Source organism: Canis lupus, chromosome 5 (genome assembly GCF_003254725.2).
Source record: "Canis lupus dingo isolate Sandy chromosome 5, ASM325472v2, whole genome shotgun sequence".
NCBI classification, from domain to species: Eukaryota; Metazoa; Chordata; class Mammalia; order Carnivora; family Canidae; genus Canis; species Canis lupus.
Genome location: NC_064247.1, coordinates 31442597 through 31463804, shown reverse-complemented (window position 1 = coordinate 31463804; position 21208 = coordinate 31442597). Strand labels below are relative to the sequence as shown.

The 21208-nt window shown below is 55.4% G+C and overlaps 1 protein-coding gene and 1 long non-coding RNA gene across 3 annotated transcripts; one reads left to right on the top strand and one right to left on the bottom strand.

Annotated features, from left to right (window-relative positions):
- Positions 1-2260: 2260 nt before the first annotated feature.
- DHX33 (DEAH-box helicase 33) lies at positions 2261-17330 on the bottom strand. 2 transcript variants are annotated; one of them, XM_025462015.3, is made up of 12 exons: positions 16990-17330; positions 14909-15069; positions 14107-14334; positions 13775-13945; positions 10968-11153; positions 10235-10346; positions 9255-9414; positions 9074-9162; positions 8135-8262; positions 7634-7837; positions 5816-5902; positions 2261-5055 (listed from the first exon to the last, which is right to left on the bottom strand). In XM_025462015.3, exons 1-12 carry the CDS (start codon positions 17240-17242, stop codon positions 4747-4749), a joined length of 2088 nt encoding a protein of 695 aa, XP_025317800.1. In that variant the 5' UTR covers positions 17243-17330; the 3' UTR covers positions 2261-4746. The 2 variants fall into 2 exon arrangements, with proteins under 2 accessions (XP_025317800.1, XP_048966040.1); XM_049110083.1 differs by lacking the exons at positions 14909-15069; positions 16990-17330 and adding an exon at positions 15097-15376.
- Positions 17331-17357: 27 nt separating this feature from the next.
- On the top strand, positions 17358-19785 carry LOC112669142 (uncharacterized). The gene is made up of 2 exons (XR_003142098.3): positions 17358-17660; positions 18049-19785. It is a non-coding gene; the product is annotated as an uncharacterized LOC112669142 (long non-coding RNA).
- Positions 19786-21208: the final 1423 nt, after the last annotated feature.

Sequence of the window (21208 nt, the reverse complement as noted above, 5' to 3'; positions counted from 1 at the left end):
TCTGGTGGAGTTATTTGGAATGTCTCCGTGTGGTTTGGTTGGGTCCTGGGCATCTTGGAGCTAAGTGGTGGTTTCATTTAGCCCAGGGCCAGGAGCCTGGGGCAGAAGGCATGCAGCCACTCCAGGGCTTGGGGAAGTAAGGGTTAGGGAAGATTTAAGAGGATAGGGGCACCTGGGTGGCTCAGTGGTTGAGTGTCTGCCTGTGGCTCAGGGTGTGATCCTGGGGTCCTTGGATTGAGTCTTACATAGGGCTCCCCGCAGGGAGTCTGCTTCTCCCTCTGTGTCTCTGTCTCTCATGAATAAATAAAATATTTAAAAAAAAATTTTTTTTAAGAGGATTTTCATACACTGAAGAAGACTCTGGAAACCTGAGGCCTGGCTGTTGTCAAACTCAGAGTCGAGGGCTTCCCAGAGGAAACTCACCCTCCGCCTCCCCCAGTACCTGTCCGAGGGCTGCAGGTTATGAGGACATATAATGGTATCTACACTGCCTTCTGCCCATTTCCCCCATCAGTCTCCACCTGTGACCCACCCAGAGCAGCTCACGTTACTTCAGTGACAGAGCCGTGGCTTGTGTCAGATTTAGGTTCAAAACCTATAGGATATGGAAGGTATGGAGCCCGAGCAGGGACTGCACTTGATCCCCCAAACCCACCTGTGGAACCCAGCATCCCCTGGCTGCCCCCATGAGGCATTCTTCCTCTGTGGGAGAGAAAACACAGGGGCGCCTGGGGGATTCGGTGGGCTAACCGTCTGCCTTCGGCTCAGGTCGTTATCCCGGGGTCCTGGGATCAAGTCCCTAGTCGGGCTCCCTGCTCAGCAGGGAGTCTGCCTCTCCCTCTGCTTGTGCTGTCAAATAAATAGAATCTTAAAAAAAAAAAAAAAAGTAAGAAAAGAGAAGGAAACCACAAAGCTAAAACTCGATGCCTCTGGCATATTTGCAGGAAGGTGGAGGGAGAATCCTGGCTACCAAGATGTGCCAAGGCCAAACGGGTCTGCGCCAGATGGACCCCAGCGTGGGCCTTTCAATTACTTTCTCCCTTATTCTAACACTGGAAATCACCCCCCCGCGAGGAGGGGGGAGCAGACATCTAAGGTGCTAAGTAGACTTGCAACACCTGAAGAGGAGTGACCTGTAAGTGCACAGGCGCTAAGACCTCCCGCCTCCCTGTTAACAGGCACCCTTTCCCACCCTGACCTCTCCCCTGGGAGTCAACCCGAGGACTCTGTCCTCCCTCCTGTGGGCTGGTGCATCAGCCCCAGTAAGGCCTGGCCTGCACTCCCGCCCACCTGGTCAGGTTCTGCTGCTCAGAGAGCCCAAGGGCCCCATACTCCGTATCAGTAAAGTAGGTCTTCCCCCTACACATGGTGAAAAAGCATGTGAAATAATGTTCCTCACTCATCACCAGGGAAATACAGATCAAAACCATGATGAGATCTCTCCCTCACACCTGTCAGAATGGCTAAAAATGAACAAGACAGGAAACATCAGATGTTGGTGAGGTTGCAGAGACATGGGGCCCTCCTGTCCTGTGGGTGGGAAGCTGGTGGTGGCTGCAAGCTGGTGCAGCCGCTCTGGAGAACAGTGTGGAGCGTCCTCAAGTTAAAAATACAGCTACCCTATGATCTAGCCATTGCACTACTGGGCATTTATCCCAAAGATACTGGTGTAGTGATCTGAAGGGGCACCTGGACCCGTGTTCACAGCAGCAATGTCCATAATAGCCAGACTGGCAGGAGCCACATTGTCCTTCGACAGATGATGGATAAAGAAGATATATATACACACAATGTAATATGAATCAGCCATCAGAAAGGACGAATACCTACCATTTACTTCGACATGGATGGAACTGGTGGGTACCATGCTGAATGAAGTAAGTCAGTGGAAGAGAGATGATTATCATATGGTTTCACTTATATGTGGAATATACGACATAGTGAAAGGGACTCTAAGGGAAAGGAGAGTAACTGAGTGGGAAAAATTAGAGACACAAATCATGAGAGACTCCTAACTCTGGGAAAAAAACCCAAAGGGTTGCTGGAGGGGTGCTGAGTGGGGGGATAGGTAACTAGGTGACAGGCACTAAGGAGGGCACTTGATGGGATGAGCTCTGAGTGTTGTATCTTGGCAAATTCAATTTAAATAAAAAAATAAAAGTTTAAAAAGGAAAAAAAATATGTTCCCGAATGGGTGGCAAAGACTAATTCTGAAGTATATTCTAAACAGCAGACAAAAGAGACCCAAGAGTCACACACGTCATGAACAAGATTCACTTTTAATGGATGACAGTCATGTGCAAACTGGAGGATTATATACAAGAGCTGCTGTCACTGTAGAGCTGTCTGATCAAGAACAGACTCTCAGAATAAAACATCAACCTGAGGCACCTGTGGGGGCTCAGTGGTTGAGCGTCTGCCTTTGGATTAGGGCATGATCCTGGGGTCCTGGTATCGAGTCCCGCATCGGGCTCCCTACAGGGAGCCTGCTTCTCCCTCTGCCTGGGTCTCTGTCTCTCATGAATAAATAAAATCTTAAAAAAAAAAAAAAAAAAAGTCAACCTGAACAAAGATGGGGTTTTCTCCTGCGAGTTATAATACTCTAACCAAACTGCAGTAAAACCCTTGCTTCCCCACAGGTGCAGCATATCCTGGTAGGCTAGAGGACCCCACAGCACGCCCGGCCGGTCCACCCCTCTGGATGGCAGTGTGACACGGACAGACTGGCCCAGTACTGCATGTCAGAGCAGAAAGGGACCACTCCACATGCAGCAGAGATGCCGCATCACGTAAGGTCTTGATCAGGGCCAGGGTGCCAGTGAGCCATGCCTTGCAGTGACCCTGTTGCCGGGAGGGCATCCACCTCCAGGAGCTGCTCGGGGAGCTGGTGATTCATCCAGAGATGCAACAGGCTGGAAAGGAGGTGGTTGTGTCTCACCTCAGAGGTCTGGCCCAGCTAATGACACGAGCTTGTGGGTGGCGCTGCATCGTCATCGTTGTTAGGAAATGTGTCCCCCGCAGCTCCAAACCGCCGGGTATTTCTTTGTAGTAATATGTAGTCAGAATGGGTTTTCCAATCTGATTCAATCCCTGAGCAGCTAGGTTAAAAATTACCTTGTTTAAAAACCCAATAAAAAAACTACTGTATCAAAACTCTGCCAGAATGTTCCAGCAACCAACATATTTCTGTAGAGAAACATTAAAACTCTCTGGAAATGATTCAGCCTGAAGCCCTGCTGGAACAGGTCCTGAAGCAGGATAAGCGCAGTCTGAACGGCGCCCACCTGCTTGGCACTCCCTCCAGGAACAAGCGAACAGTCCTCTCCCATTAACCAGCATGAATCACATTAAAATACAATAGTTCCCCCCACTCCCCGTCAGGCTGAACATCCTAGGCCTCTATTAAGAAATGAGAAAAATACACTTATAAAATTTTCTGAAAAACTCGTCAGAGTCAGCAACTGTAAGGAACAGGTGGTCTAAGGGCCAGCGAGGTCGGAGAAGTCGGTACAATGGGGTGTCCCGTGCCCAGCCTGCCCTTGCCCTGGCTGGATGCTGGAGGTTGGAGCGCCAGCTGGACACCTCCGACATGGGCCTGCGTCCAGGTGAGGCTCGTGCCTAGGTGAGGCCAGCGGGCTTGGCGGAGTGTGTCAGGTAGTGTGGCCCTGGCTCAGAAACCACATGGTGCACTTTGCAAGAAATGATGGAAATACTGCATATCTGCCTTCAGACTCGTGAAGCCCAATGAAAAACCAGCTTCTTTGAGGGCAAAGCAATCTTGGGAAAAGAGAACTTGCTTTTGGTGATTAAATAGTGAAGAGGAAACTTTGCTGTGTCTTTCCTCCTCCGAACACGACGCCAGGAAGTGACTGTGGGACTGCCTGACAGGTGGGAACTGGGGCAGGGGTGGGGGTGAGCACAGGCAGGAAGGAGCAGAGCTGCCGCCCAGTCCCCCTTCCCTCCCTGGCCTCTGGGAGGAGAGTAGAGACAACAAATGAGACACAAGAGCACAGCCCCAAGAGATGGGGCAGGTGGAACTGCCAGGTGAGGTGAGTGGGGCCCCAGGTGAGGCTGGGTCACAGGCCCTTCACCTCTCCCCCTCTAGCAGCCCCAATAGCCAGGAGAGGCGGGGTCCACCTCGTGCCCCTCGTGCCCAGTTCTACTGCCAGGGCCTCTAGTGCCCGGCTGGAGAGAAAAGCAGCCAGTGGCCACCGCCACAAGGTCAGTTTCCCACATCTATACTGGACCTGATCTGGGAGCTATAAGTCAACATTCCCGGAAACACGCACATGCCCCGAAAGCCCAGTTGGGGGTGGGCCACAGAGGCGCTCCTCCACTGTCCCCCCCACGTTGGAGACGAACATGGTAAGGAGGTCGGCCCCCCAGGGTGTGAAGTTCAAGAGGGAAGAGACCACAGCACTTGCACAGACGTGAGGGCAAATCCAAGGATGACACCTGAGCCTCGCAACCGCCTAGGGCCCCTCCCAGGAAATACCCCCATCCCAAGGCCTCGGGGTCTCACGGAGAATCAGGGCACAGCCGGTGTGGCCGCATGGCACCCTGGACTCCGGGTGTGTCCATGCCCCAGCAGGTACTGCTACTGCTACGCCCTGGGCAGGAGAGGGGCTGCTGGGGAAGGGGAGGGGGTGAACAGGAGCATCCCCAGAGTTGCCCCGCAAAGCGGATTCCACCCACTAACCCTAAGGGTGGGAAGCAAAGACACTTCCAGGCCCACAGTCAGGCCACTCAGTCCCGGGTGGCCCTCAGCTTCCTCCGAAAGTAGTCGGGGGCGGCCTCGTACAGCCACTCGGCAGCCACCACGCAGAGGTCCCGCATGTAGCACTTGCTGGTGTGGAGCAGCTCGGTGTACACGACGCAGGCCGGCCTGCAGTGGAAGAGCGCGGACGAGGGGTGGATGGCCACGGGCTGGCGGCTGTCCGTGGTGGTGTATGTGCCATCGGGCTGCAGCTCGGCCGCGCTCATGAACAGGCTGTGCGCCAAGCAGCGGCGGATGCTCTCCACATCCCCACGGCAGGACACCATGGGCATGGACATCTGCACAGGAAGAAGCTCTGTCAGAAGAAGCAAGTGGCCCAGCGGGGGGGGGGGGGTGGGGGGTGGCAAGAGGAGGGGGATGGCCAGCCTGGCCCAGGGGGTGGGGCCTTTCCGCTCTCTCCCACCACAGCCAAATTCACCTTTTGATTCTGGGGTGCCAGTCCCCAGTCCTCCTTGAGCCCCAACCCAGCCCTATCCCACTCAAGGCCCCTCAGCCCAGGTCTGAGTCAGCCTCCTCAAGCCCCGAGGAGACGTTGGGCGCCTGCTTGACCCCTCCTCGGGGAGCTGGAGTGGAACTCAGGAAACTGACCACTTTCTGCGGCTCCCCCAGGGGAGAGAATGGGGGGAAGCAATCCCTCCAAGAGGAGGTGGGAGCAAGAAGGGCCTGCAGAGAGCGGCCGGAGAGGCCCTGGCTCCTGTCGGGTCCTCAGTCTCCCCAAGAAACATCTCTACCCTCACTTTTCCCTTTAAGATGGCTCCTGGGGTTTTTTCTTGGTAACGTGCTAGTCCCCGCCTGATGGGGACCCTCTGCTCTGCTCTCACCACCTCTGGGGAGCCAGCAAGGCCTGCAGCTCACTGGGGGCCTCTCCTTGCAGGCCGCCAGCTCCTTGCCCTCTGGCTGCGGTTCAAACTACCTGAGTTCCTGGTAATTTGTCTGAACTTCATGTCTATGAAGTGGAAATAGCCCAGAGCCCTAGGGAGAGAGGGGGACCTGGGGCGAGGCCTGCGAGGTGGTGCGGAGACTCCAGGGGGCAGGTACCTTCAGGCAGATGTCCCTTAGCTGCGCCCTGACTTCAGCCGCCAGCATCATGTTCCTGCTGTTGACGAAATTCTCTCTGCACCAGTCCTGTGCAGGAGAAAATCCGCTCTCACCATGCCATCACTTCTGCAGATGAGTGACGTCACCGTGACAGCAGCTGAATCCCGAGAGGGAACTTCAGTGGCCAGAAATAAATACAGGAAAACCGCTTTCTCCCAGAAAGCATGCACTATAAGGGGAAACCGGAAATACCCTCTTCCAAGAGGAACATTCCCTCATGCAGGGAGGGTGCTGGCTCACTGGGGGAGCGCAACCCTGGGGGTCAGGGTTGAGGTCTAGCCCCCTGCTGGGCAGGACCGGTGCTTAAATATGAAACTGTAGAACAAATTCCCTTATGTGAAGTCACCAGGGAAAAGCTACAGATGCGGGTACATGGGGGTACAACTGCCCCCAGGGTACATGGATCCCTCCTACGCGTCTGACAACTTGGCAGGAAAACGGACAAGGCCGTGAGCACATGACCGACATGGCGCAGCATGAATGTCCCACAAAGGTCTGCAAGGGTGCTCGGCCTGGGGGCTCATGGCAAAGCAGTTGAGGGTAACAGACGCCAGAGGGTTTCATCTCCAGCAACGTGGCACATGGTTGTCCAGGGGCCAGTGGGGCGGGCGGGACCACTGGAGTGGGACGGCTTCTCCACCGCTGGGGTGGGGGATGGGAAATGGCAGGGCTGCCGGTGGCGGGTGGCGAGTGGCGGGTACTGGCCCCACACCAACCAACGCTCCCCTCCGAGCACATGTTCCGGAAAACACCGCGCTCTCGGGTCATGGTAATGGTGCCACAACGGTCGTCAGGTGCCCGCAGGCCAACCTCAGGACAAAGGCCACACGCAAGGGGAGGCCCAAGAACCGGCAGGTCAGGGTTTTTGCTGTATGTACAACAGCATTCTGTTTCCTTAAAAATAAATTCAGGCAAATAAAGCAGAACGTTTACAACCATGAGACTGTAGTGGCTTTTTTTGAGAACGGACTGTATCACAATATGCCACTGAAGCGCACACAGGCCCACGTGTGGGTTTATGGATGAACCAAAGAAACGTACACGTGTGTCAGGCCACCTCATTTGGAGATAGGACTTACGTTATTTTGCTCATGGCAATGAGCACAGCGAGATTTTTGCTTTTATGGTAAAGGAGAAAAAGCACAAGCAGCATTCATTGTGTGTTCTGCTGTGATCCCCACAAAAGGTGGCCAGGCCTCTTCCCTGGAGCTGCCCAGACCTCGGAGCCACTCTCGACCTTCCCGCATCAAGCCACCACGGGGGAGCAGCTAGGCTGCAACTGCATCTATTTTGTGGAATTCTTAGGAACACGTGACCTAAGGTATCAGAAAAACCTAAGAGAAGTTATGTTTGGGGTCTGGGAACGCAAAAAAAAAATTTCCCCATGAACTAATGAGAACTGCTTGTTCACTTCATGCTGCTTTGGTGGACGAGGGGTTTGGGGTTTCCCAGAAGCTCTGCTATCAGACAGCAGGGCATCCTAGATGCCCTTTCCATCCGGGTCTGGGGAACGGAATCATCACTTAAGCAAACATGACTATGAAGAAAGGCCAGGGCAGGTGGAAAAAGCTCATCTTGTAGCTGAGAAGCTCGGCCACCAACTCGAGGGCCTCTGCCCCACTGAGGACAAGTGGAACACAAGTGGCTGCTGTCCACTGATGCCTCTGCACCCTCTTGTCTACCACAAGGGAGACAAGTGCTCAGACCTGTGCTCAGGTGGGGAGGAGGCGCCACAGAGAGGGAAGGAGAGCAAAGTACCTTATCCCCACCAAGGCTCTTGAAGGTGCGGTAGATGTTGAGCAGCGTGATGTGGTCCCCCTCACTGGACAGGAACTTCTTCCGCATGGCCTGCACTTCGTCCCTCCGGGAGGGAGGGTTGTACAGCACGCTGTCCACAGATAGTAGGGAGACGATGGTCAGGATCTCCTCAGTGCAGTGGAACTTCGGGGACAGGAGGATGGTCTGCAGATGGGAATGCAAATGTGGGCGCCAGCCTCTCTCCTGGCTTCTAAGCACAGCCCCTGCCTGTCCTGCTTGTGTGGTCTTGGATGGCCACTCGGGTCGTGTTCGCATCCTGTTCTCTAGGACCCGACAGCGCCCGCGCTCCTGCATTCCCCATGGGGAGGGTTCACACTTAGCAAGAGCCTGAGTCTGTATCGGACACATGGTAGGGGCGCCGGTTCCTCCAGTGGAGCGGAGGCCCTAGGGACAGTGGGCCATGCAGGGACAGAGGGGACACCAAGGGGACGGATGACTTACTTTGGCAAATTTGGGCTCTAAAGGGAAAGCTGCCATCTTCCTTCCAATGGGAGTCAGAGTGAGCTGGTTGTCCTTCCGTTCAAGAGCACCTAACAGGTCTAGCTGGGCCACAGCTGCCTGCATGTGATCTACAGAAACAGAGTTGTGAGGAGCAAAAAACCCGAGGCGGAGGGGGGGGGGAGTCACAACTGGTCCTGAGCTTCAGGGAGCAGGTGGCTCTGCGTCAAACCACGGTCCCCAGAGCAGAGCTGCCAGGGCTGTCACCAGCTAGGGCAATGGCCTATGACCAGCCTACATCACACGTGAGAAACCCATGCACAGACGCGCTTGTGGCCCTGCGGGGACCTGGAATCTGGCCCTCGGAAGCCCCTGCTGAGAAACGTTTCCTGTTTCGCTCCTTCACTTTCTCACTCTCGACCACATCCATGCATCACCCACTAAAGAATAAAGCAGTATTTCTGAGGACAGAATAGATACATGATGAGAGAAAACAATGTGCAAGATACATCGGGGGGAAAGAGCAAGGTGCACGGTCTCCGTCGGCAAAGGGACGTCTGAGCTTGGTTTATTCAGATGGGAACAGCATTGGGTAAGGACGGGCATCAACACATATGAACCGTACGAAATGGGCTGAACAGAAGGAAGGTCCTGGAAGAATCACTGGCCCACAAACCAGACTGCACGTGCCCTGCACTTGGGCTGCTGCAGAGGATTGGGGACTGGCAACCAGTCCAGGAGGGGCCGCCCGGCTGACTGGGAGGGACACCAGCAGCTCTGGCCACAGAATCCACCCTCGGGGCTCTCAGGCGCCCCTCCGCCAGCTGAGGTCACACACCAGGGAACCAGACAGGAGATCCCCAAATGCTTTCTGGGGAGCCCAACCCTTTGTTGGTCCTTATCCACCCAGGCCCCCACTGCTCCACTGGAGATGCTGCCTACCTGGAGAGGGCTTGGACATGAAGTCGAAGGTGAGCACGTTGGGGACTTTCATCGCAAGGAGCTGCAGCAGCACACTGGCCAGGTTACACCTGAGAGGAGCAGAGACGTGGCTGTGCACCTGCTTCTCATCCTCCAGCCCAGGCACGGGGAGCGAGAGCATCTCAGGGCACCACAGGCCTACCTCTGGATCTCTGGCACCGTCATCTTCTCAAACTTCTCAAACTCGTTCTCTGTGTAGAGCCGGTAACAGATGCCACTGTCCTCCCGGCCAGCCCGGCCTGCACGCTGCCATGCCTGTGTCTTGGACACACGCTGTACGGCCAGCACCTCCAGGCCGCTGTCTGCAGGGAGAAGGGACTGTGTGAGCACTTCAGCACTATGAACTAGCGGTTTCCACGGCGTGGACAATGCAGTGATCCTTCCTGCAACCCAGGAGCCCAGAAACCTCGGGGCTGAATTGGAAGGCACAAAACCAGTGGCCAGGGCTGAGACAGAGTGAGTGGTGTTGCTGGGATGCCAGGAAGCCTGCTTGCTGACAGCTGGGGCCAGGAGAACAGCCGCAGGTCCCACAGAGACTGCAGGGCCACAGCCACACCGCTCTGCCCAGGGCCAAGGGCTGCCCAGGCCATGGGGCTCTTCAGTGCCAACACCTGGTGTTCAGGAAGCCAGGCTGGCTGCCCCTCAAGGTCCTGGCCCCAGTGCCTACACTGCACCCCTGGCTCTGCTCCAGGAGGGAGATGGTATGACGGCACTGCTCCCAGGGGTGTCCTGGGTGAAGGTGCGCTCTGGGCCAGGTGCAGGTGAACAGGGCCTTCCACACGCTACCTCAGGGATCAGCGGGCCTTGCCCCAGCCCAGGGAAGTTTCCTGGACACCTGCACCTCCACGTCTAGAAAGCTCTCACTGTGGTGAGAGCCAGGTGTCCCTGGCTACGCAGCCCCTCTCCTGGCTGTTGATGGGCCCTTAGGCCTCCGGCCAGGCCCGGCCCCTGTTCTTAGGATGGTGAATGGGCCCCGTCCCATGCTGCCTCAGCCTTGCTCCCACTGCCCATACTCCACCCCAGCCCCTGGTCAGTCTCCGCCAGTCAGAGAAGGAAGAGCTCACTGGGAGAGGCTTTGGGGCTCGCCGCCCGGAGAAGAAACACTCGTGGCTAGATTCTCACCAGGGTTATACTTCTTTGCTTTGACCATGCCTGTGTCAACTACGTATTTTATTCCCGTAATGGTTATGGAGGTCTCAGCAATGTTGGTCGCAATGATCACTTTCCGACAGCCCTGGTAAGAGAGAGAAGCCAAAAACCATAGGACACATGCGATTCAGAAACCTCAGAACATATTCCTCACAGTGCATTTCCACAACCCACTTGCGATCAAGAAACGATGACCTCATTATTAGAGCTCCTAATACTGACGGGGGTAATTACATCGGGTGGCTGGCGGGGGGAGGTTACCGTCTTGAAGGCTTATGCTGAAGTGATGAGAAGCAGGAAACAGACAGGTGTGGGCAGGACCCCCAGCCCTGCCGGGCACTCCCTGAGCACTGTTGTTTCTCCTCTCAGGGCCTTTGTGTTTACAAGATGGGAAGATGGGACCGTCACCCACCTTGCTGGTTCTCTAGAGGGCAAGGCGATGAGCCCACGGTGTATACATGGTGCCTGGATGGCCCACGCACATGAGACATGGTGTGGGGGGCGAACATGCTGGGTCGGTGCCAGACACCTTCCACCTACTGCTTCTGCCCACCCGACCCCACCCCCAACCATTCCCCCACCCTGTTCTCACCAAGGCAGGGAGCTCTGTCTGGGACTGTGTCTTCTATTCCTACAGTTTTTCGGCTACTGCACCTGGTACTTGAGCATCCCGCCCACAGGTGCCCGGGGACAGGGGCATGCTCACCTTGGGGGCCCCCTGGAAGACGCGGAGCTGCTGGGCATAGGGCAGAGAGGCATACAGGGGAAGGACCAGCATGGAGGGGCAGCCATCTGGGAGGTGCTTAGCAATATCCCGGCAGGTCTTGCTCACGGCTTCGATCTCCTCCTGCCCAGTGAGGAACACCAGGATGTCCTGAGAAGACGGGGCCTCCTAGAGAAGGGAAGCATGGCATTACTAGTCACTGTTGAAGCCTCCTGAAGTTATTTTCTTAACGGCAGAGAGGTAAATGGGCCTAAAAGAGGTGTCTCCCCCGGGGAGAAAGCCCTCGCTGACGGTGCTCAGAGCTGGCACTTGAGGGAGTTAGCCAGCCAGTTTAAAAGCAAATTAAGGAAACATTGAAGGAAGACCACCAGACTGCTTTTGCAACGAGAATAATACCATGAAAGCAAACCAAGCAAATAAAATCTGCACAAAGCTCCCTTCTCCCTCTTTAGACATCTGGAAAGATGGAACCAGTGGGACAGAAGCCAGCTGGGGAGACCGTGGCCCGTGGGAATAGGAAGGAGTGGTCACAATGGAAGAAGAGGCCTCATGAAACGATCCATTAAAGCACTGGCACATACCCCAAAATCATGCCCTGGGGGGGCTCAGTTGGTAGGCAGCTGACTCTTGATTTTGGCTCAGGTCACAGTCTCAAGGCCATGGGATTAAGCCCCATATCGGCTGGAGACTCTCCTGCCCCCTGCCCCTTCCCCTGCATGCTCTCTCTCTCAAATAAGTAAATTAAAAAAAAAACCTGCTGCGTTGACCCCAGTGCTTAGACCCTGAAACTAACTGGGCTCTTGCTGTTTGCAAGCTGAGGAACACCCCAGCATTAACGACATACTTGCACACCTACCCTTCCTTGTGGTCTGTTCACATTATCTTCATTGGCCAAGGGGTTGAGTGACAAGACAACTACAAATGACGTTTAATGTTAATAAACACACACGTGCATGTGTCTATGTGTAAATACGCATGCACATGCGTTCACGAGCACACATAGCTGGAAAAATCTACAACAGTCAGAACCTCGTCAGTCACACTCCTCAGAGCCATCACTCAGGAACCATCCTGACCTCGTCTGCTTCTGGCAGGTGAAGCCCTTCCTGCATTTGGCATTACGTGCCGCGAGAGCGAGCACTTGCCTCCATCTAAATGGCAGTGGAGTGCTAAGCCCAGAGCAACAGAGGCAGCAGATGAGAAAAGGGATTGGAAGTTTGGACCCGTTTTGAGAGAGGAGAGGTGAGGAGTGAAGGACCAGGCAGAGGGTACTCCAGCCTGGGCGTGGTCTGGAGGGCCTAAGGAAACAAGACACAGGCCCGTCGGAGACGACTCTAGTGAGGCATGGGTGGGTCAGGGGAGGGGGAACCCAAGGGTGGCGTGGCCAACCCCCGCTGCCGTCCTCCACCCCACCGGTGGGAGGCTGGGAGGACATGGGAGGCGGAATGAGATTCTACCTAGAAGCAAGGCCAACAGGAAGAGTCCAGACAGGGCACAGAGGCCTAGAGGCCACCTGCCTTGAGCAGAAGGCAGCATGAGTTGCTCCAGGGAAAAGGGGAGTGTGATTAAACACATGAAAAATATTCATGATTGGCAGATGGTAGGTGTTGGCACTTGGGAGAAAGCTAGCAACGGGCACGCAGGAAACTCGTGCAGCCATGTCGTACAAGGCACGAGGCACTGGGATGGACTGTGCTGGCAACGTTGGGTTTTAAGGCTGCAGTACTGATCTGGGCCTCGGAACCATGATATACGTCTATGTTGAGAGGCCAGAGGGAGGTAAGTGTCAACCCCCACCTGCCGCAGCAGGAACAGACACTGCCCAAGACCAGCAGTGCTGGGAGGTGACGCTGGAAACACTAGAGTCCAGAGAAAGCAGCTAGGACAGTGAACAACGTCACCGTAAACAACGGGATCGGGAACATGGAAGTAAAAGTGGCTGTTGGGGTTTTAAAGATGTATTTATTTATTTGAGAGAGAGACAGAGACAGAGACAGAGAACGTGTGAGAGCAAGCAGGGGCTGGGGGGCAGAGGGACAGGGAGAAGCAGGCTCCCCGCTGAGCAGGCAGCCCGTGGGGCTCGATGTCTTGAGCCTGAGCTGAAATCAAGAGTCGGATGCTTAACTGACTCAGTTGCCCAGGTGCCCCAATCACTGGTTTTTATCATCCTTATAGAACCAACTACTTGCTTTTTAAAACTTTATGCACTTACCACTTAGATTAAAATACAAATGACATCTTAAAAACTTGCCTCTGAATTTCTTCAGAAAGTTAACCAGAAGGTACACATAGTCCATTTTATAAGGTCAAAAAAAATGGGATTTAATCAGTCAAACTTTTAAGTAAACATTTAGTACAATGAGAAAAGATTTTGAAATGTTTCCCTAATTCAGTTTTTCTTAAAAAGCCAAAAACTCTAAACGATACTCGGTATTGGGTCAAGGCCAACTTTCTTAAACGGGAGCAAAGCGCAGAGGACACAGCACCTCACAAGGCTTGCTCAGGGGCGGCACCATGTGGGTTCCTGCCGGGATTTACGACCAGACGCTGTCTGTGCTGACGTAAGGTCTCCTGGCTCAGCTGAGACATGACACTGCTCAGAGCTAAATTACTTTTCTTCTTAGAGATACTGAGAGATGCCATAAAAAATAAAAAGCCAGACCCACCACCTCATATCCATGGCACAGCTCACCGGGCACTTGGGTCAGCAGCTTGTCTTCTCAAGGCTGAACGCGCCACCCACCGCGAGGTCAGCCAGGCCTCTGCGGCCACCGGCGCCCAGCTCGTACCTGGTGGATCTGGAAGACGGAGACGAGAGCGGCATGCAAGTAATCCTGCTGAGGCTGTTTGGTGTAAAACACCTGGATGGGATGCTGTCGACCCTCCAGATAGAGGACGGACGCTCCGTTGAAATACTGAGAGAACAGGTCCACATCCATCGTAGCGGACATTACAATCACCTGCGGACGGGCCAGAGGAAGATGGTGGGAGAGCCAGATGGGGCCTGCGTTTCCAGGTCCCTCCCCAGCCCCCAGGGCAGATGGTGAGGCCCAGGCATGGCCTGTCCGGAGGCAGAGTGGGCACCACACCAGGCAGGGGAAGGGACACAGGCCATAGCTACCTTGAGGGGCAGTTTCCGCAGCTCCTTTCTCCTCCTCTGGGCAGCTTTCACCACTCCAAAGAGCACGTCGGTGTGCACAGTCCGTTCGTGGGCTTCATCCAGAATGATGCAGCTGTACTTCCGCAGCAACGAGTCGGAGATTGCCTCTCGCAGCAGCATGCCGTCCGTCAGGAACTTGATCCTGGTGTCTTCTGAGCTGACGTCATCGAAGCGCACCGTGTAGCCCACCTGTGTGAGGAACCCCTTGTTCAGTCAGCACCGGGCAAGCCCCACCAGGAAACCAGCGCTGTGTGAGCACTTGTGCCCTCTCGGGTATGAGCCAGCACCGCCCAGCCCTGCTCCCTTGGGTGCACACAGGCAGTGGACATGGCCTGGGAACTGCAACGATTGTAAGCCTTGTGGAGAATTAAGACCTAGGCTCCTGCCTCAGCTACTTAGTAAGTTAAAGTGAAGCTACGAGCACATAGGATGTCTGAGATGTTTCAACATGAAACACATGAACACACAGAGCTGCGTATGCTAGAGATGTGTCTGTGATTTCCTAGATGGATTTATGGATCTGACTGAACACAGGTTACTGGAGCCTTAAGGATGCTTGAGGGAAACACCTAATTTGTCCAACTTTCCAACAGACTGAAAGCAAAGCAAATGGCACAGACATCTGATATCTGAGGAAACGGGTAAGACTCAGATGGGCCTAAGTGACCGGGGTGAGACAGCCTCCCTCCGTTGGGGAGCGCTGCTCTAGAAAGCACCATGCAGATGAGAGGGTGGACTGTCAGCACAGGGGGCGGTGAGGTACCAGCTTCCCGAGCTCTGTTCTCTTCTCATCAGAGACTCGAGTGGCCAGAGAGATGGCAGCCACTCGGCGAGGCTGGGTCACGGCTATGACGCCCTGGCGGCCAATCCCCCCTTCATAGAGGTACTGTGGGAGCTGCGTCGTCTTCCCGGAGCCCGTTTCTCCTGATAAAGGAAACATGTCTCACTTACGTGCAAATTAACACCAATTCACCAAAATCAGGAGGAAAAGTAGAAGAAAATACTCCAAGTTGATAAAATCCCAGGAAAACGGGACTCAGGTACAGCTGGAGAAGTGTCCTGGGGAAGTATCACTGGAGTTGCTTCTCAGGAGGCCAAATCGTATCAGAAACATCTTTAAAATGTTTATACCCTCCACCCACAATTCCAGGTACAGGAATTGGTTCTGAGGAAATAATTAGAGATGTAGCTTCAGAGACTGTTTCTCCACTTTGTTCTAGGAAGCAAACAACTGGAAACAAAATAAATGTTCAATAATAGGTAACCAAGGAAATACAACTGTTACATAAAATGGTTACTTCTCCAGAGAATAAATGAGATGGGAAGGCGCCTACTCACATGGCCCCAGATGCTGCTCTTCCCTTCCGACCTCCCCTGGCCCACGTTTTGGGACACATCTACCATTGCCGGGTCTGTCCAGCACACCCTACAGGATGTCAGACTCCAGCTCTCTCCCTGGAGCGTTCCTGGTCCCTCGTCCATCCACCTTAAACTGTCTGCATGACCACAGCCCCCCACCTCCACCCCAGGGTGGGGCAGGGAAGGTCCATCCCTTCTGTGAACTTGAACATCCTGCATACAGTTAGCACCCAGTATGGTTTCCCACCTGCTGGCTTCCTCTACCTGTCCCTAAGTAGAACAAAGAACTCAGCAAACCTGGATATCCTTCCCCTTGGGCTACCACTAAGCTTCTCTGACCTTAGAGTCCTAAATCTCATTATTCTTGCATTTCTCTCTCTGCTCATCCTCCCTGACCCAGCCAAGAATCACAGACTGAGAATGTGATGATTCTGCTGCAGTCCTGCTGAGTCCACCTGAGAAAGCCCCACGTGTGGATCCATGTCTTCCTGTCCATCTCCTGCTCCTACACCAGACTACTGGGCATTGCTAAAGCAGCATAGCCCATCATGCAGATGAAGAGTGAGTCTGTGGCGCAGTCAGTGCACCTGGACGCCAGCACAACCACCCATCCTGTGGTCTGCAGGTTCTGCAGCCTGGCCCTGTCCCATCCTCCCCCAAGGGCCTGAGGCCCTGTGACTCCCATTCTCAGATGTCCTGCACCTATTCCACAGATGTGAAGTCCTCAAATGCCCTCTCCCTCTCCCTCCCCTACAAACTTCTCCCTAGCCACACCCACGCTCACCTCCTTTGGCCAGCCCTAGCCTCCAGGATGTCCCTCCTCCTTCAGGCCAGCTCCCATCTACCCCGTTTCCAAGTGTCCCCCAATCTGTGCTGTATTCCAGCCTCGGTCTCTCCTGAGCTCTTCCTCCTCAACCAGGGAGCACCTGCAAACTCCTCAACCTCCTTCCGTTTCCCCCCTGCAGGAGCCTGCTCTCACCACCTTCCTTCCCTCACCTCCTACTTCCCCCAAGCTCTGTGGAGGCGCTCAGTGGGCTCCACAAGGAGGACCTAGGCACCAACACCCAGGGCCTCACACCCACGGGGGGGGGGGGGGGGGGCGGGGACGACACACACACTACTTAAGTTTCTGGATGGGGCCTCACTACTGCACCTGTTCACTCTTCCTTCTCCCTGCGACTCTACTCCACTATCTGCGCCCTCCTGGGTCTCCTTCTTCTCTGAACCCCTCCCCCGCCCCCGCCAGCCCGTCCCTCCCGCACCTGACCCCTTCCCGAGTTCGTCCCACCCAACCCCCGGCTGGATGCAGATCGAGCCCCCGACCCCTAAGCCTGCCTCTTGATTCGCGTGGGACCCGCCGGGTTCACACCTCCGGGCGGCTCCCCTCCCTCCCGAGCCCTTTGTCCCCCCGGTACCGCGGCTGCGGGGCTAGGGGCGGCGGGCTGAGGTGGCGGTCCGGGCAGAGGACGCGGCGCGCCCACTCACCGATGAGGACGGCGCTGTCCAGGTTGCGGAGCTGGGCCAGCAGCTGCCCCCGCGCCGGGAAGATGGGCAGGCTCCGGCGCTGCCGCTCCACCGCCTCGGGGTACGGGCTGGCGGCGGGCTGGGCCAGGGCCGGCTGCTGCCTCCGGCCCCCGCTGCCGCCGCCCGCGGTCAGCAACATCAGCACGCGCCCCCCCGGGGGCCCGCAGCCGGGCCGGAACCTCTTGGCCGGCGGGAAGCCAGCCTCCTCGGGCATGTCGGGCGGCCGCCGCCACAGGAGGCCAGCGCCCCGGCAGCCGACGGCCGGCGCGTGTTTGCCGCTTCCTGCCGCGCGCCGCGGCGCCCGCCCATGACATCACGACGGCCGCGGCTGCCTCAGCAGAGGACTACGACTCCCAGCATGCCCGTGTGGGGACCGGAAGAGCGGGGCCCAAGGTACTACCGAGAAGAGGCTCGGAGCGACGACGGTGAGGGGCGGGGTGGAGGGTTCCGCACGACCCCCACGGCGCTAATGACGACCTTCCTGACCGGTTTTCTGTCCTCATAACACGGTGTCCTCACTGTAAGCACGCGTGTCCCCTTCTCGCCCAGAGTAATTCCTGCTCTGCAAGGACAGCACTCTTGTAGAATCGGTGGGCGACGCGCACACAGTGCATCACTTAACCCTCTCCAGGGTAGGTGCTGACGGAGCCTGGAGAACCAGCCTCGGACACTCGTGGAGGCCAGCGGGGCGAGGGTAGTGGCGAGCAGCTGCCGTGCGGGCGGGCGGCCGGCGCAGCGCGGGTCCCACCGGCAGGGGGCGGGGTGGGGGTGACTGTCGTTCGCCCTCCTCCCCCAGCTCATCCCTTCGGACCCTCCACAGCCCCTCCAGCTCCCCCTCAGCTCCCCCCCCAGCACTCTCCCCAGGCCCCTCCTGTGTTCTTCCCCCAGCTCCCTCCCCAGCTTCTCCGCCAGCTCCCCCCGTGGCTCCTCCTCCAGCTTCCTCCCCAGCGCCCACTCCCAGCTCCCTCCTCCTCTCGATCCTCCGTTCCTTCCCCAGTTTCTTTCCTTCCCTTCTCCCAGACAGAACTCTTCAGTGCAGCTGGGCTGCTGGACCCCATCACGCATAATGAAAAGATTCAAGACTCCAGCAGGGAAGATAGGATGAAACCAGCAGATCCTCTCCCTTCTGCATCCAGAGCTCTCAGCTGCTGGCTCAGGGTGGAAACAGTGGCAGGAAGTGTGATTTCCAGAGAATTCATCAGATGCTTCAAGGCCCTTGAAGGACCGGAGGCATCCTCTTAAGTACATCTCCAGGAAACTCATCCTGTCTGTAAGCCTGTTAAAAATCCTTCTTCCCATTTCCTCCAGGGAAGAGATGATGTTCCTGGAGCTGCTGACAGTGGAGCTGCTGACAGTGGAGCGGTCAAGGGGGCTGGGAACGTGCATGCTGTATTAATAGCACAGGTGTGCATGTATGTTCAGAATTGGCAAAATTACACTAACTACCGCGAAATGTTACTTTAGGAAGGCACCCCCACACACACATACACACACCAAAAAGGCTAACCCCAAAACTGAAAGCAAAGTCACTGTTTCAGTGTTCAGGCTGCTGTAACAGAAGATACCCCAGGCTGAGTGGCTTGCACACATCGGACGTCCACTGCTCACAATCCCGGGGCTGGGCAACACCAGCACAGCTGCCCCAGGGTGAGGACCCCCTTCCCTTGCTGCTGCCTGCTGCTGTGTCTTCACAGGAAGGCAGAGACTAGGGGTTTCTCTGGAGCAGCTTGGTAAGGCGTTAATCCCACCAGCAGGGCCGCTCCCGCAGGCCCCCACTTCCTAATACCATCACATCAGCCTTAGGATCGACACAGGAGTTTGGGGGAGGCGTAAACATTCACATCACAGCGAAAACTAAACGTTAACTCTCGAATTCTGGACCTTGAGTATGTAACAGAGGGACAACCGTCCTTTCTCCTAGCGTCCCTTCCAGACGGACGTCACGGAGGTAGAACGTCACAGAGGTAACCCATGCGCCTAGTGATTGCGAGAGTCCAGGCAGGGAACGTGAGTGAGTGAAGGCCCGCCTTGACGGAGCACGTGCCCCATCTCTAGAAACAGCCACTGGCCAGTCACCTCTAGGAATAGCTGCCCTGCAGGCCTGGCATTGCCAGATCTTGCCTTTTTTTTTCTTCAAGAAAAGCCTCAAACGATTTTCATGTGATATCTGTCAACCTTCAGTATTGGCTCAAATTTTGTAAATGGTGCAGGCAAAATAAATCACATGTGTAGGGAACTCATCCACAGTCTTTGGCCCAAGGCCCCGGCTCCTCCCCAGTAGGTGCAGCCTCACAGCTAGGTGGAAAGAGGAGTTGCAGGGAAGGCCCAAGCTAGCCAGTGTCATGCACATCACCCACCCCCCACAGGAGTCTGAAGTCTGCTGTCCCTCCAAAGGAAGTCCCTTGTGGTTAAGTGGCTTCCACACACAGCCGATCATAACATAACCATCCAAAGAATGTCAAGGCTCTTCTTCCAAGAGGCAACTTGTCAGACACATTTCGTTTTTTTTTTTTTTTTAACTGCTCCAGGGACCGTCTGTTCTTATGATGCCCACACCAGCTGCTGGTGTTGCTGGCCAGCTGTCTGGCTGGCCCACCACACCGCTACCCTTTATCAGGCTCACTTTTGTTCCATGCCACTTCCAGACAATGCCAGGCCTCACCCACTAGGTACAGGTTGGCATGCACATACGTTAATCCCTGTATAATTGAAAATACCAGGGAATAGTCTGGTCAATAAACAACATTTTTTTTTAAAGATTTTATTTATTCATTCATGAGAGAGAGAGAGAGAGAGAGAGAGAGAGAGAAGCAGAGACCCAGGCAGAGGGAGGAGCAGGCTCCATGCAGGGAGCCCGATGTGGGACTCGATCCAGGGACTCCAGGATCACGCCCTGAGCCGAAGGCAGGCGCCAAACCGCTGAGCCACCCAGGGATCCCAATAAACAACATATTTATTCAGCACCCAGGTGCCAAGCAGTGTGCCAGGCTTGGTGGTGGACACAAGACTGAAAGACGTGGACCCTGCCCTTCTGGGGCTTACATTCTCATGAGGGAGGCGAGACTAACACATGGACCAGCGAGGGGCGGTACCAACGATTTATGATTTGCTGTAAGAGTACATCGTACAGACTGGAAGCTTTACCGGGATCTAAAGAAAGACCATGATGTAGGCCTAGGAGTCAAGACTTCTTGAGGAGCCAGGCCTCGAAGAGACTCCCGTCCCTGCTAGATGTGGGGGCAAGGTTCAGAGGGAGACAGTGTGCCCTGGGGGCTGCGAAGTCAGTGCAGATGTCTGAGCAGAGAAGGGGCTAGTTTGGGGCAAGTTCCACTACGTTAATGCAAACTCCTAAAATACGTGAGTAGCTTAGGGGATGTCCTACAGCACCGAGAATACAGACGGCACTTACCTGTGCAAGTTGGCTGTCTGTCTGGGAGACATGACAACCCCAGGGAGCCCCTCACCCAACAACTTGGGGGGCCCCAGACAGAGCGAGGGCGTCGCTGCCAAGGGCATGGGCGCTCTGCTCTTGGACAGACCACACCCGGCACATGAAAGGCAACGGGACACAGGGAGTGACAGAAGAAAAGCAGGTGGAAGGGAGAAGTGAACAGAAGAAACACACGATAATGTGCAGAAAATCTGTCTCTTGGGGAGATGTGAGGGGCACGTCCGTCTTTCCCTCAGGAGTGCACACTGCATTTCTACAACAACTCCACCCCGATGCAGCGCAGCACCGGGACCCACATCCTCAGAGCGCGCATCAGCTGAACGACTGAGCCACCGGGGCTGCCCCTGTTCCCTACTTTAAAAAATAGTGAAAGGGAATAAAGGGGAAAGGAGAAAAATGAGTGGGAAATATCAGAAAGGGAGACAGAACATGAAAGACTCCTAACTCTGGGAAACAAACTAGGGGTGGTGGAAGGGGAGGTGGGCGGGGGGTTGGGGTGACTGGGTGACGGGCACTGAGGTGGGCACTTGACGGGATGAGCACTGGGTGTTATTCTATATGTTGGCAAATTGAACACCAATAAAAAATAAATTTATAAGAAAAAAAGAACAAAAACATAGAGGGCAGCCCAGGTGGCTCAGCGGTATGGCGCCACCTGAAGCACCAGGGCCTGATCCTGGAGACCCGGGATCGAGTCCCACGTCGGGCTCCCTGTATGGAGCCTGCTTC